At 46.4% G+C, this 15,456-nt stretch overlaps 1 protein-coding gene across 1 annotated transcript in view; it reads left to right on the top strand.

Moving 5' to 3' along the window:
* The first annotated feature begins 637 nt into the window (after window positions 1-637).
* LOC116678665 (NACHT, LRR and PYD domains-containing protein 12-like) overlaps window positions 638-15,456 on the top strand; it is a 36,719-nt gene continuing 21,900 nt past the window's right edge. The window contains 10 exon segments of the mRNA XM_032508434.1: window positions 638-748; window positions 2,306-2,449; window positions 5,288-5,431; window positions 6,039-6,142; window positions 6,921-6,935; window positions 6,938-7,102; window positions 7,105-7,257; window positions 7,260-7,352; window positions 7,355-8,723; window positions 9,203-9,376. Of these exon segments, the coding sequence (XP_032364325.1) occupies window positions 2,325-2,449; window positions 5,288-5,431; window positions 6,039-6,142; window positions 6,921-6,935; window positions 6,938-7,102; window positions 7,105-7,257; window positions 7,260-7,352; window positions 7,355-8,723; window positions 9,203-9,376 (2,342 nt within the window). The 5' untranslated portion in view covers window positions 638-748; window positions 2,306-2,324.

The following is a 15,456-nucleotide window of genomic DNA, read 5'->3' as shown; positions in this document are numbered from 1 at the left end:
AGACATGAGGAGGACTCACCATGACTTCTTAAACAAGTGGAACACTAGAGGTGATGAGAGGGAATGAAGTCGGCTGAGAATGTGGGACACACGAGGAGTTCAACTTCAACTTTATGAACATCAAGACAGAAGAAGACAGAAGAAGACAGGTGGACGGTGGACGGGAAGACCAGACCAGGGAAACAAATATTCATTTATTTAATCTACTCAAAGTTTGATATGATGTATGAATGAAATGTGTGGATCCAGACTGTAGACGGAATATCACATGTGACAACAAGGTGGCGGCATAGAGCTACTTTAAAAAAGCTGACATTCATAAAAACCAGAAAATAACAAATCATACCCTGAATACAATTTGTATAAAATGTAAGTGTGGATGCTTTTTTCTGTTGGATATATCTACATTTTTTTTTTTTATTTAAAAATTGACTTGAAACATGATGACAGATAACAATAAATACACGGACATGATGCAGGTCAAACTCTGTATCTGTGTGTTTGGTCTGCTGCATTAGGGTTAAAAACTGATCTGTGGTACATAAGTGACCCCACCCCCCCCACCCCACTGAGGGGAAGTCATGTGATTTCCTGTAACCAGAGAGGGGAGGAGCCACAGTGAGCGGGTGATCCAGGTCCAGGAGAACAGGGAGGAGACCCTGAAGGTGGAGGAGTTGAGTCAGAGTAGACTCCATTAGAGAGGAGAGGAGGAGGAGGAGGAGGAGGAGGAAGAGGAGGAAGAGGAAGGGTGAGTGGCCAACAGTTATTATTCTACTCTTAAAGTCTCTGACACCGTGTGTGTGTGTGTATGTTTGTCTTTGTGTCTGTCTGTCTGTGTGTGTGCGATCAGGTGATTTACTTCTTACTTGCAATGAACATAAAACCCTGTGGGGCTGTCCACATGGCTACCTGTCTTAAAGGGGCTGTCCACATGGCTACCTGTCTTAAAGGGGCTGTCCACATGGCTACCTGTCTTAAAGGGGCAGTCCACATGGCTACCTGTCTTAAAGGGGCTGTCCACATGGCTACCTGTCTTAAAGGGGCTGTCCACATGGCTACCTGTCTTAAAGGGGCTGTCCACATGGCTACCTGTCTTAAAGGGGCTGTCCACATGGCTACCTGTCTTAAAGGGGCTGTCCACATGGCTACCTGTCTTAAAGGGGCTGTCCACATGGCTACCTGTCTTAAAGGGGCTGTCCACAGGGCTACCTGTCTTAAAGGGGCTGTCCACATGGCTACCTGTCTTAAAGGGGCTGTCCACATGGCTACCTGTCTTAAAGGGGCTGTCCACATGGCTACCTGTCTTAAAGGGGCTGCCCACATGGCTACCTGTCTTAAAGGGGCTGTCCACATGGCTACCTGTCTTAAAGGGGCTGTCCACATGGCTACCTGTCTTAAAGGGGCTGTCCACAGGGCTACCTGTCTTAAAGGGGCAGTCCACATGGCTACCTGTCTTAAAGGGGCAGTCCACATGGCTACCTGTCTTAAAGGGGCAGTCCACATGGCTACCTGTCTTAAAGGGGCTTTCCACAGGGCTACCTGTCTTAAAGGGGCTGTCCACATGGCTACCTGTCTTAAAGGGGCTGTCCACATGGCTACCTGTCTTAAAGGGGCTGTCCACAGGGCTACCTGTCTTAAAGGGGCTGTCCACATGGCTACCTGTCTTAAAGGGGCTGTCCACAGGGCTACCTGTCTTAAAGGGGCTGTACACAGGGCTACCTGTCTTAAAGGGGCTGTCCACATGGCTACCTGTCTTAAAGGGGCTGTCCACATGGCTACCTGTCTTAAAGGGGAAGGGTCGGACGGTATTAATCATGTAAAAGGAGAACAATGGAAGTTTACTTTTCTATCAAGCAGCAAAAAAGTTTTAGTGTCAACATCGTAACGTCCTGCGATGTCACTACCGCGCACATCATATTGTTCAGCCCTAGTGTGTGTGTGTTACACCCGTGACTTGTTCAAACTTGTGTAATTGTGTGCGGCAGCAAAAAGGGAATGATTAAAACACACACACACACACACACACACACACACACACAGAGACACACACAGACACACACAGACACACTCCCACTGAGATGAAGTCGTGTGATTTCCAGTAAATGGAGAACAGAAAGAGAGGAACAGCCACTCAACAGAACCCCGTTGGGCTGGTGATTTAAGCTAACGTAACAGCATGTGGTTAGGAACTTCCTGTCGGTTACTTCCTGTTCTGGACTCTGAAGAGGAAGAACTCCAAAAGACACACATTTAAAGGTAACTGTGTTTGTGTGTGTGTGTGTGTGTGTGTGTGTGTGTGTACCAGACTGACTTCAGACCAGAAGATGAGTGGTTTGGAGGAAGAGGGGGATGGAGCAGAGTCTGGAGTATCCAGCTGTCTGTCTATGAAGACCCGGTCCAGAGGTCCTCCTCCAGACCTCAGTGATGAACCTGGACCCTCAGACACAAAGTAAGAGACTGCTACCAACTCCTTTAAAGACTCTGGTTCAGGTTTTCCTGATGAGGTCCTGTGTTTAGGACCCGACCCCCGACCCCAGTCGAGGACCCATTTTCTATTGCCATTTATATTCTTTTTCGATTTTGACTATTTTCAGGTGTCTATATCCTTAACTTTAGTGAATGTCCGTCCCTGTCCTCTGTCTCTATGTTGGGACTCTAACCTACGGCTAATTTCTGAGGACTATGGTTACCTGGTCCTCAGGTCTCTGCAGGGTAAAACCGGACAGCTAGCTAGACTACCTGTCCAATCTGAGGACTATGGTTACCTGGTCCTCAGGTCTCTGCAGGGTAAATCCAGACAGCTAGCTAGACTATCTGTCCAATCTGAGGACTATGGTTACCTGGTCCTCAGATCTCTGCAGGGTAAATCCAGACAGCTAGCTAGACTATCTGTCCAATCTGAGGACTATGGTTACCTGGTCCTCAGGTCTCTGCAGGGTAAATCCAGACAGCTAGCTAGACTATCTGTCCAATCTGAGGACTTTGGTTACCTGGTCCTCAGATCTCTGCAGGGTAAATCCAGACAGCTAGCTAGACTATCTGTCCAATCTGAGGACTATGGTTACCTGGTCCTCAGGTCTCTGCAGGGTAAATCCAGACAGCTAGCTAGACTATCTGTCCAATATGAGTCTCTGTTGACGACTAAAACTACTTCTGAACGTACACATGTTCCACCAGAACTTCCTTCCTGAGAATATTTAGCAGCGGCACTGTGGCTCCGTCCGGAGCTTAGCCCCGCCCAAGATGATTCTGATTGGTTTAAAGAGATGCCGATAAACCAGGGCACCCAGAAGGCTGTGTGGCGTAGCCAGACCTTCCTCCAGAGTGCTGTGGAAGAGGGTCTGGCTCAGCGAGACTGTACTTTAACAAACTGGTACAGATTGAAGCCGATTGTCTAAAGACTTTCACAAATCTGAAATGTGAAGCTTTTAAATCATTTAATGTTTCATCATACGAGCGTAGCATGTTGATGTTCCCTCGCCAAACAGGAAGTTGTTTGTAACCACTGCCCCAAACTGCTCCGGCTTCATTAACCCTCTGAGCCCGAGACACTCGCCCACGAGTAAAAACGTACCTCTGATTCATAGTTTAATAATTTTTGAACCATACGAGCGATTTACTTACTTTCGGTTGCGTTTGAATCCTGACGTTTTCGGCTTTACGGAGGTCTTTTCCGGGTCTTTCTAGCCTCTACAGGGGGTTTTCTATCCAGCCTGGAACTTCAGCCTCTTTGGGCTTTAAATCCATACTGTTATATCCAAGATTGGTCCACTTTATGTCCATAATTCATCGCGTTTTGGCTCATCTCTGCCGCTAGCTCGCTCCTCCGTCTCTCTCTGTCTGTCCTGTCTATTTTTCAGGAAGTGCATGCCCATATATGGGAGATAAAGTCACCCTCTTGTATGGAAGGCCAGAGGGGACAAAAATGCCTATAGACTCTACTGAAGGCCAAATAATGCAATATTTAGACACATATTTGCTTGTATAACATTACTGTGGGTGTAATATCAATAAATATGACATTATTATGTTATTATTGGCATAAGTAAATGTCATGAGAGCAAAACGTCTTGACTTTCTTTGAAAAAATGCATGTATTTTGTCAACTGTATAAGTTATGATGATTATTTCTTCACAGTGTGACTCCCAAGACATATGAGAAGTGTTTTAGAGGTTTTACTTATATGTCTGTGATATCAATACATATCTGGAAGATTCATTCATTTATTTATTTATTTATTTATCTTTAAGGCCCTACAACCATTTTTAACATGCAAGTGACCTCACTGCAACCCAAATATTCCAATAACCCAGTTTGTCCTGAAAAAAATGATGTTCATATCTTGACTGTAGACAACAGGGTTGATGTTTTTCAAGTTTTTTTATAAAATGAATCCAGACGGAAATTAAACTGTAAAAATGGCCTCAGGGCCCAGAGGGTTAAGGTCCTGGCCTGAGACATCTACATATTATTATTGTAATATAATAGTAGCGCCCCCTACTGGCCGCAGAAAGTTCCAGTGGTTAGACCTTCTAGAGGCTGGACCAGATCCTCCTCAGCAGGGTTCAGGAAGCCTTCAGACGCTGATGCTGCTTCTTTTTCAACAAGGGGAATTTTGTTGAAACGCGTTGCAACTTCCATGTTTCATCATGAGAGAGAAAGTTGTTGGAACTGGAACGGACATTGTCCGCTCTGCCCTAAATCTTTCATACAGGATGACAGTCCCGGCCGGAAGAGGTCTACATGGCTCTCAGGCTTGGCAGTGGTAAATTGGCTCAATAGGGCCCCCTACAACATATGAAAGAAGTAGCCCCAGCATTGTGATTCACCTAGATGTGTGGGATTTAGTAGGCATGTCGATCAGGTCCAGACTCACAGAAAAGCCTGTTGGAGCTGTACCCTAAACCCAGAGATGCTCACAGGTCTCTGAGCTCGAGTCCATGTCCAGTCTCAGGTGTCTGGTTGTTCTAATGGGTGCTGTGTCACTGGCTGTTATCCATCCAGGCTGCTCATAACACGGCCTAGCTATATTTAAGGAATTCAAAGCATGGAATCTGTTATTCTGACTCATTCATACTCTTCAACCTTATGCGTTATCATGTTATTCCCATTGCATGCTGGGATAAAGTCAGGATGTGAGAAAGAATCAGGAACATGTTGCAGTTCCAACATGGAGAGAAGATGGAAAGCAGCGTGTTGGTAGGAGAAACTAAAACAGGGACTCTAAAGTCCAGATACTCTCTCAGGTTGTCCTGAGACTCTGAACCTGTACCCTGTTCCTCTCAGACTGACTTCAGATCAGAAGATGAGTGATTTGGAGGAAGAGGAGGACGGAGCAGAGTCTGGAGGATCCGGCTGTTGGTCTATGAAGACCTGGTCCAAAGAACAACCTCCAGACCTCAGTGATGAACCTGGACCCTCAGACACAAAGTAAGAGACTGCTACCAACTCATTTAATGACTCTGGTTCAGGTTTTCCTGCCTATGGCATGTATTGATTGTTCTGATTTCTTTAAGTTCTATGGAGTCTCCGGACCATATGTGGTCCCTGAAAGCCAAGAACAGACCTCCATGGGCAGCACTGATCTAAAAGTTCTCAGCAGATTAGTCTAGCATCGCCAGACGGTGAATCAGAGAAATTAAAGCTTTTCTCCGATTCATTGGTAGAAATGCAGCTGTAGCAGGTATCTCACTAGCACTAATGTTCTCCACACTTACTGAGACACAACAAATGAAATCCATCTAAAAAAAAAGCCTGAAAGTCTGAAGTTAGACCAGAAGAACAGGAAGTTGTTGTTCTATGCAGATGATCAAATGAACGTGAGCTATTTCAATCAGCTGATACATGGTTAAACAAAGCCTGACATGAATGGACTGGGATGTTGATCCAGGCAATCTTCATCATGCATTTGATAGAAAACAGGTTTCAGAACCCAGGACCAGTCTGGACCTGGACCTGAGACATCACTGTTACATGCTGGTCTTTCACCATATTCACTTGTTTCAGCAACAATAGTGATGAAGACATGTCTCCACAGAGAGAGGAAGAGAAGTGATGATTCTGAGGAGGAGCAGCCGTCCAGATCCAGATCCAGAACCAGAGCTGGACTGCAGACAGCCAATCAGAGCAGCTCTACGCAGAGTAAGTCTGTCCATCTGTCCGCTGATGTCTTTATGTCTCAACACACCACTGCTGTTGGAGTACGGAGACATTTGTTGAGACATTTAACATTATAAATATTCCAGTTTTTACAGTCGAACAGCGCAGACATTTAACATCTGGTGGGGGGGGGTGTAGTGAAGGACAGAGTGGATTATGGACTACTAGGTACTGGAATGTGTCAGTGATGGTGAACCGGTCCTCGTTAGTACTGACATAATCCGTGTGGGAGCCATTTGGTTTCATGTGTATTATTTGCTGTTGTTAGTCCTCCCCCCCACCAGGGGTTGCCATGGTGCCGTCAATGTGGCTGTGGCTCAGGTGATTTAATCAATGTCCAACAGGGCCCAGGTGTTGGGGGAGAAGGGACCAATATTGTCTGAGAATGGAAAGAGGAATGAAGGGATCTGTGTTTGGTGTTTCCACATCTGAATGGACTCTATGTCTGAAACCTGCCTGAGTTTAAAAGACATGCTGACCCCCGATGGTTGGCATCGGACCACATAGTGCACGAGTCTTAAATAGATCCATGATCTACCCAGCACCCGTAGGGGACTGGTCTGATAAGCAAAGGGTCCCTACAATCCGGTTGGTACCCTTAAAAAGGAAGTCAGTAAATCCGGTACCCAGTCCTAATTTTAAGTCCAACTGAACTTTAACTGCATGTTTTAATATTAATACAGTATAAAGTCCTAAAAGAATCAGCAGCTTGTTCTCTCTCTCTCTTCTTGTTCTGTCTCTCACCTCTGTCCTTTTTTAGTGGACGTTGGTCGTCAGAACAGAAGTCCAGGCTGAAGGAGACATTTGAACATGTGACTGAAGGAGGTGAAACAGGAAGTAGAACCCTCCTCAGCAGGATCTACACGGTCCTCTACCTCTCAGAGGGACTGAGTGAAGAGGTTAATACCCAACATGAGGTGAGGCAGCTGGAGACAGCTTCCAAGAGAAGAGCCTCCATCACTCTCCGATCCAGTGCTGCGACATCTTTAAAGCCTCACCTGGCCAACAGAAACCCATCAGAGTGGTTGTGACGAGCGGCGTCGCTGGCGTTGGAAAAACCTTCTCAGTGCAGAAGTTCTGTCTGGACTGGGCCGAGGGGTGGAGAACCAAGATATCAGTCTGGTGATCCCTCTTTCCTTCAGGGAGCTGAACCTGATCAAAGATGAGCAGTACAGTCTTCTGGAGCTGCTCCGTGTTTCCATCCAACATTACAGGAGGTCCCAGCAGACCAGCTCGCTGCCTCCAGACTTCTCTTCATCTTTGACGGCCTGGATGAAAGCAGACTTTCACTGGATTTCAACAACGATGACGCTGTTCCTGATGTCACACACAAGTCCTCAGTCAACCTGCTGTTGACAAACCTCATCCAGGGGAAGCTGCTTCCCTCGGCTCTCGTCTGGATCACTTCCCGACCTGCAGCAGCCAATCAGATCCCTCCTGCGTGTGTTGACAGGGTAACAGAAATACGAGGCTTCACTGACGCCCAGAAGGAGGAGTACTTCAGGAAGAGAGTCAGTGATGAAGAGCGGTCCAGCAGAATCATCTCCCACATCAAGACCTCCAGGAGCCTCCACATCATGTGTCTGATCCCAGTCTTCTGCTGGATCACTGCTACAGTCCTGGACCACATGTTGACTACAGACCAGAGAGGAGAGCTGCCAAAGACCCTGACTGACATGTACTCCCACTTCCTGCTGGTTCAGACAAAGAGGAAGAAGCTCAAGTATGCTGAGGGACATGAGACGAGTCCACAGGAGCTGACGGAGGCCGACGGGGAAGTTCTTCTGAAGCTGGGGAGGCTGGCGTTTGAACAGCTGGAGAAAGGAAACATCATGTTCTACCAAGAAGACCTGGAGCGCTGTGGTCTGGACATCACAGAGGCCTCGCTGTACTCAGGAGTCTGTTCACAGATCTTCAAAAGAGAGAGTGGGATCTTCCAGAAATCAGTCTACTGCTTCGTTCATCTGAGCATTCAGGAGTTTCTGGCTGCAGTCTACCTGTTCCACTGTTACACCAACAGGAAAATCCTGGGAGAAGAATTTGATGATGATGATGATGATAATGATGAAGAAGTAAATTGGGAAGATGACCATTACCCATCCCTGGATGTCTTCCTAAAGGGATTCATGGAGATATCCCTTGAGAGTAAAAATGGCCACCTGGACCTGCTTGTCCGCTTCCTTCATGGCCTCTCTCTGGAGTCCAACCAGAGACTCTTAGGAGGCCTGCTGGGTCAGACAGACAACAGTCCAGAAACCATCCAGAGAGCCATCAACAACCTGAAGGAGATGAAGAGTGATGAGATCTCTCCTGACAGAAGCATCAACATCTTCCATTGTCTGACGGAGATGAAGGACCACTCAGTCCATCAGGAGATCCAAGAGTTCCTGAAGTCAGAGAACAGATCAGAGAAGAGACTCTCTGAGATCCACTGTTCAGCTCTGGCCTACATGCTGCAGATGTCAGAGGAGGTTCTGGATGAGTTGGACCTGAGGAAGTACTTCACATCAGCGGAGGGACGACGGAGACTGGTTCCAGCTGTGAGGAACTGCAGAAAGGCTCGGTAAGTCCAGATTATCATTTTAAATCAGTGTGAAGCTGAGGCCATCAGTATTAGAGGAAACATCCAGACTTTACACACATGAACAATAGAAAGCTTCCACACATCTGTAGAGCACATTCCAGCAACAGGGCAATTCAAAGTACTTTACATAAAAAACATGAAAATAATGACTTCAGTTGAGTCGTTAAATCATTTCTTAAAAAATAGAAACTACTTACCAAAAGATTAATTTTGATTGTTATTAATTTTGTAAGGGAAGAGGGATGGTTTAAAAATGTAATTTTCTTCATCTGAATGATCCAGTATCGATTCCACAGAACAGATCTCTGTCTGTCTGCATGGGGGTTTTGAAAAGGGGTCCCGTGACCTCTGACCTCAACATATCAGAATCAAACTTCAGACCCTTGTCAATCAAAATGTGATTTTCAGGATAAAAGATTTGATAATATTTTAAATGTTTTTAATATCTGTCATCACAGGTTTATTAACTCTGACTTCTCTGAGACTGAGTGTGAAGTCGTGGCCTCAGCTCTGAAGTCCAACCCCTCCCATCTGAGAGAGCTGGACCTGAGTAACAACATCCTGGAGGATTCAGCAGTGGAGCATATGTCTGCTGGACTGCAGAGTCCAAACTGTAGACTGGAGACTCTGAGGTCAGTTCATGTGTTGTAATCACAAACAGTGTATAACTCACTAGGGCTGTTGGAACACTTTCTGGAAATTAAATATAATTTGAATGGTAAAAAATAGTTTTATTTGACTGTGAATTTGAATATGAATCTTTAAAATATGTTGGCTAATGTTAACTAATCTCAGATGCTGGGGGGTGGGGTAGTTTGGGTGTGTGTGTGTGATCTCTGTTGATTTGGTTCATAGCTGTGGACTCGAGAAAAGGAATGGAATCACACACACAACACACACACACACACACACACGCACAAAAAGACAAACACACACAGATACACACACACACAATCACACGCACACACTTCTCTTCATCCCGTCAGTCCTCTGCTAACGAGCACGGACCACTTCCTGCCGTAGTCCCACTTCTGATGGTCAGCATTGTTCCAAATCAACACTCATGTTGAAACCCTGACAGGAAATGAGGAGCGGGATGAACGTGACAAACGCATTTTTCCAGCTGGCGTTCCTGTAGCAGATGAGGAGCGACCGGCTCGGCTCGCCGCCTCTCAACATCTTTTAAAGCATGGGTCTCAAACTCGCGGCCCGGGGGCCAATTGCGGCCCGCGGGATGATATTTTGTGGCCCCCTGCTTGACATCAAAGTTAAGTGTTAGTGCGGCCCGCGCGTTCTGAAACTTTTTGTCATTGCGCTTGTCACTTATGGGCTACCGTAGTGGTCTCCTGACAACGGCGTAACGGTTGTCAAGCTAGCTAAGTACCTGGGAAAGTATCAACGTTAGTCACTTGTTTGAAACGTGTTGTGTTGTTTCGGAGTGACGGAAAATATATTACATCACCCAGTTCCAATCATGTCTCTCTCAAAAAGTGCCGTAAAGAGAAAGGTTGGAGACGAGCACAGGCAATTTCAGGGAAAGTGGGAGACGGACTATTTTTTTGTTGAGCACAGGGGTACCCCTACATGTCTCATATGCACAGAGAAAGTTGCGGTGTACAAGGAATACAACATCAGACGTCATTACTCAACTAGACATGCTGAGGAGTATACAAAATACCAGGGAGATGAGAGAAAGAACCGGGTCGCCAACCTTAAAAAATGTCTATTGAGGCAACAAGATTTATTCAAGAAAGCAAACAAAGAGAAGGAAGCAGCAGTCGAAGCTAGCTACGTGGTGAGTGAGATGATTGCTAAGGCCGGGAAGCCGTTCAAGGAAGGCGAGTTTATCAAAAAGTGCTTGTTACTAGCTGCAAGTAAAGTCTGTCCAGAAAATAAGGGACATTTTAGCAATATCAGCCTTTCAGCTAACACAGTGGCGGAGCGCATTTCTGACCTGTCCGAAAACATTTATGATCAACTGCGTGAGAGAGCCAAACGTTTTTGTGCGTTCTCAGTCGCTCTTGATGAGAGCACGGACAACACTGACACTGCGCAGCTCGCAGTATATGTCCGTGGTGTTGACGACAATTTTGAAGTGATTGAGGAGTTGCTCGCTGTGATTCCAATGCATGGTCAGACCACCGCTCTGGAGATATTCCGCCAGCTGTGTGGTGCTATTGATGATGTCGGTTTGCCATGGAGCAGGTTTGCTGGAATAACAACCGACGGAGCACCATCAATGACAGGAAGGAAAAATGGACTGGTGGCACTTGTTCAAAGTAAACTGGAAGAGGAGAATGTGGAGGAGGCCATTGCTCTGCACTGTATTATCCATCAGCAGGCCCTTTGCAGCAAATGCCTGAGGTTTGACAATGTGATGTCTGTTGTTGTGAAATGCATCAACCATATCAGATCTAGGGGCTTAAAGCACCAGCAGTTCCGCGCCTTTTTGGAGGAATTGGAGTCAGAATATGAGGATGTGCTCTACTTCACTGAGGTACGTTGGCTCAGTAGGGGAAACGTCTTAAAGAGGTTTTTTGAGTTGAGAGCAGAAGTGCAAACCTTCATGGAGAAGGATGGGATGGCTGTTCCTGTGTTAAGTGATCCCAAATGGCTCATGGACTTAGCTTTTCTTGTTGACATCACACAGGAGTTAAATGTACTGAACAAGAAGTTACAAGGCCAAGGGCAACTTGTCAGTGCTGCCTATGACAATGTGAGGGCATTCTCCACAAAACTTGTGTTATGGAAAGCCCAGCTCTCTCAGACAAACCTCTGTCATTTCCCAGCATGCAAGGCACTCATGGATGTGGGCACATCATTCAGTAGTGAGAAATATGCTGATGCAATTATGAAGCTACAGGAGGAATTTGATCGCAGGTTTGCTGACTTCAAGACACACAGAGCCACTTTTCAAAGTTTTGCTGACCCCTTTTCCTTCGATGTGCAAGATGCTCCTCCTGTACTTCAAATGGAGCTTATTGACCTGCAGTGCAATTCTGAACTTAAAGTCAAGTTCAGGGAGGTGAGTGGAAATGCAGACAAGCTTGGACAGTTTTTGAGAGAATTGCCACCCACCTTCCCTGAGCTCTCCAGGATGTTCAAGCGGACCATGTGTCTTTTTGGGAGCACTTATCTATGTGAAAAGCTCTTCTCCACTATGAACTTTAATAAGTCAAAGTACAGGTCCAGACTTACTGATGGACATCTTCAAGCCATACTTAGGGTTTCAACTGTTTCTTCCCTAAAGCCAAATGTGTCTCAGCTGTGTGAGAGGAAGCGCTGTCAGGTCTCTGGCAGCAAGGAGTAGGCAAGAGAAGCCTATGTTCTGAAGAACCGTTCATGTTCAGAGGAACAGTTCATGTTAAGAAAGGAATGTTTAAATTCAGAGGAACAGGTAATGTTAAGAAGAAACATTCATGTTGAAGAACTGTTAATAAAGAAGATTGGATCAGTTGTGGTCCTTTTTTTGGAATACTTGAAACACTTTTTTTGTGGAACACTTGATGCGGCCCAGCCAAACCCAGACGCTACCTCCAGCGGCCCCCAAGTAAGTTGAGTTTGAGACCCCTGTTTTAAAGGGACCTGTGTGGATCTGAAATGAAGACAGATTCAACATCTGCACGGCCTCTTTCTCCTTCAGATGTTTTCAGGAACACGTTTCGCTCCACTCTGTTCCTAAAATACAAGATCCTATTCTGTCCGAGCCGCCATGACAGTCGCTTTGAAGTCCTCCAGCAGCCAGACCCACGTGACGCTCTCGTCCAATCAGCTGCCGTCACGGGCTCCCTTCCTTGTCTGTGTGCTCAATAAGGAAAGAAAACAAAGGAAGAAATATGAATTATTAGATTGAATATTTTTATATAATATTTTTATTCAGTATTGATGACGCGGAAACGGTAACTTCTCTGAAATTATATAAAACTAAAGTAAAGAGTCAGTTTTGTAAAATGTAAAAAGTCGGGGAAAAGAAAGGTTAAGTAATAATATCTGAAAAATGGACTTGAGTACAGCAATGAAGTACTTCCCATCTCTGATAAACACACACACACACACACACACACACACACACACACACACACACACACACACACACTCTGACATGTACAGTAGATGAAAGCAGAAAGATAAGATAAAATATTTAATAATACTTTATTCATCCCACAGCGGGGAAATTCTTTAGTTACAGTAGCATTCTCAACAATAACAGCAAAAAACAAACAAACAAGTAAACACAAGAAAAACAGGCAAACAGTAGACAATGAGCAGAAGCTAGACTGAAGTAAAGTGGCGTCTAATAAAGGTTTTGTAAAGTGTGGTTGCCATAGTACAAAGAAAATACAACAATATTGTAGTGTAAGTAAGTGACTTAAAAATTAGATTGAATATGTAATTAAAGTTATAAAGCAAAAGTAGGTACCCATAAGTTATATTCACCAGTGACCATGAATAATAATATGAAAAAAATTAAGTACTTGTAATCAAAAAATATAAATACAGATAAAAATATACAGAGAGTGTGTGGATTAAATGAAAAACAGGTGCAGAAACTACAACACTATCAGGTAGTGCAGGCGTTGTAGAGTCTGACAGCGGCCGGGATGAAGGACCTGCGGTACTCTCCTTCTTACACCGTGGGGTATCAGTCTGCTGCTGAGGAGCTGCTCAGGGACCCCACAGTGTCATGTAGGGGGGGGGGGGGTATCAGTCTGCTGCTGAAGGAGCTGCTCAGGGACCCCACAGTGTCATGTAGGGGGTGCGAGGTGCTGTCCCGGTCCGAGCTGCAGCAGACCTAGATAAAGGCATAAAGGATGGCAGAGGCCACCACAGAGTCATAAAAAGTCCTGAAGAGAGTCCTGCACACTCCAAAGGACCTGAGTCTCCTCAGCAGATGGAGGCGCCTCTGGCTCTTCTTGTATAGAGCATGGGTGTTATCAGTCCAGTTCAGTTTATTGTTCAGGTGAACACCCAGGAATCTGTAGCTCTCCACTACCTCAATGTCTGATCCCTGGATGCTCACCGGTCTTTGTGCACGTTTCCAAATGCAGCTGTTTAAAGGATCCATGATGTGTTTATTGAATTAGAAATTTATTTTCATCATCATCGTTACCAAGATCAGACGCAGCGGCTCACGGCTTTCCCTTTCAGTGTTCTTTTTTGATGTTTTTTTTTGTTTTTGTACTTCTTTTTCTCTTGTTTGTGTACTATCGGCTTTGCAAAAGTCCACTACACCCGCCAAGACCTTTTGGACATCGGTGACCGGCACCAGATAGCTTTTTCGCGTGATTCTCATCACAACAATAACATTCCTGTTGACATAGCGAGACAGCCCGGGCCTCCGTGGATTGTTGTCGGGGCTAGGAGGCGGCGAAGACGGCGCAGGGAGAGGAAGCAGAAACTCGGACGCAGGGCCGGCGTCTTGCTAAGGCTAAGAAAACAACCTCACAAGCCACCCCTTCCGAGTCTGTATCTCTCCAATGCCAGAGCGCTAACGCATAAAATGGACGACCTGCAATTACAACTCGCTGGAAATCGCTTTGTTCGTGACTGCTGTGTTTTGATTATCCCCGAAATCATCCCAGTGCCGAAGAAGTCTCCCATCACCAGCCTGAATGATTACCGTCCTGTGGCCCTCACCCCGGTAATCATGAAGTGCTTCGAGAGACTTGTTCTCCAACATATCAAGGACTACCTCCCCCCAGATCTGGACCCCTATCAGTTTGCCTATCGCACAAACAGATCCACAGAGGATGCCATCACCGTAGCTCTCCACTCTGCACTGAGCCACCTGGAGCAGCAGCAGAGCCACGTCCGGATGCTCTTTGTGGATTACAGCTCCGCTTTTAACACAATCATCCCGGACATTCTCATATCCAAACTGGTCCCTCTAGGCCTCCCCCCTCTCACTTGTGCCTGGATAAAGGACTTCCTCACAAATCGGCTCCAGACGGTGAGACTGGGCCCCCACCTCTCCTCCACTCGCATGTTGAGTACTGGCTCCCCACAGGGCTGCGTGCTGAGCCCCCTCCTGTACTGCCTCTACACCCACAACTGCAGTCCGGCCCACAACAACAACCTCATCGTCAAGTTTGCTGACGACACCACAGTGGTCGGACTCATCTCAAAGGGAGACGAGGCAGCCTACAGAGAGGAAGTCCTGAACTTGGCAGCTTGGTGTTCGGAGAACAACTTGGCTCTGAACACCAAGAAAACCAAGGAGATCATCGTCAACTTCAGGAAGAACAGCACCGACCTAGCCCTGCTGTACATCAACGGCGAGTGCATGGAGAGGGTCCACACCTTCCGGTTTCTTGGTGTCCTCATCTCTGCTGACATCTCCTGGTCAGCCAACATCACAGCGGTCATTAAGAAGGCCCAGCAGCAACTACACTTCCTGAGGGTCCTCAGGAAGTACGACCTGGACTCCAACCTGCTGCTGACCTTCTACCGCTCATCCATCGAGAGCCTGCTGACCTACTGCATCACAGTATGGTACGGCAGCTGCACCGTGGCAGACAGGGAGAGGCTGCAGAGGGTTGTAAGGTCAGCACAGAAGATCACCGGCTGCCCTCTCCCCTCCCTGACGGACATCTACACCTCCCGCTGCCTCAGCAGAGCAGAGAACATCATCAAGGACAGCTCCCACCCTGGCTCTGATCTGTTTGACCTGTTGCCCTCAGGAAGGCGCTACAGGTGCATCAGAGCACGGACC

Source organism: Etheostoma spectabile, unplaced genomic scaffold (assembly GCF_008692095.1).
Source record: "Etheostoma spectabile isolate EspeVRDwgs_2016 unplaced genomic scaffold, UIUC_Espe_1.0 scaffold00007636, whole genome shotgun sequence".
Classification (NCBI taxonomy): domain Eukaryota; kingdom Metazoa; phylum Chordata; class Actinopteri; order Perciformes; family Percidae; genus Etheostoma; species Etheostoma spectabile.
This window is presented reverse-complemented; position numbering and strand designations above follow the sequence as displayed.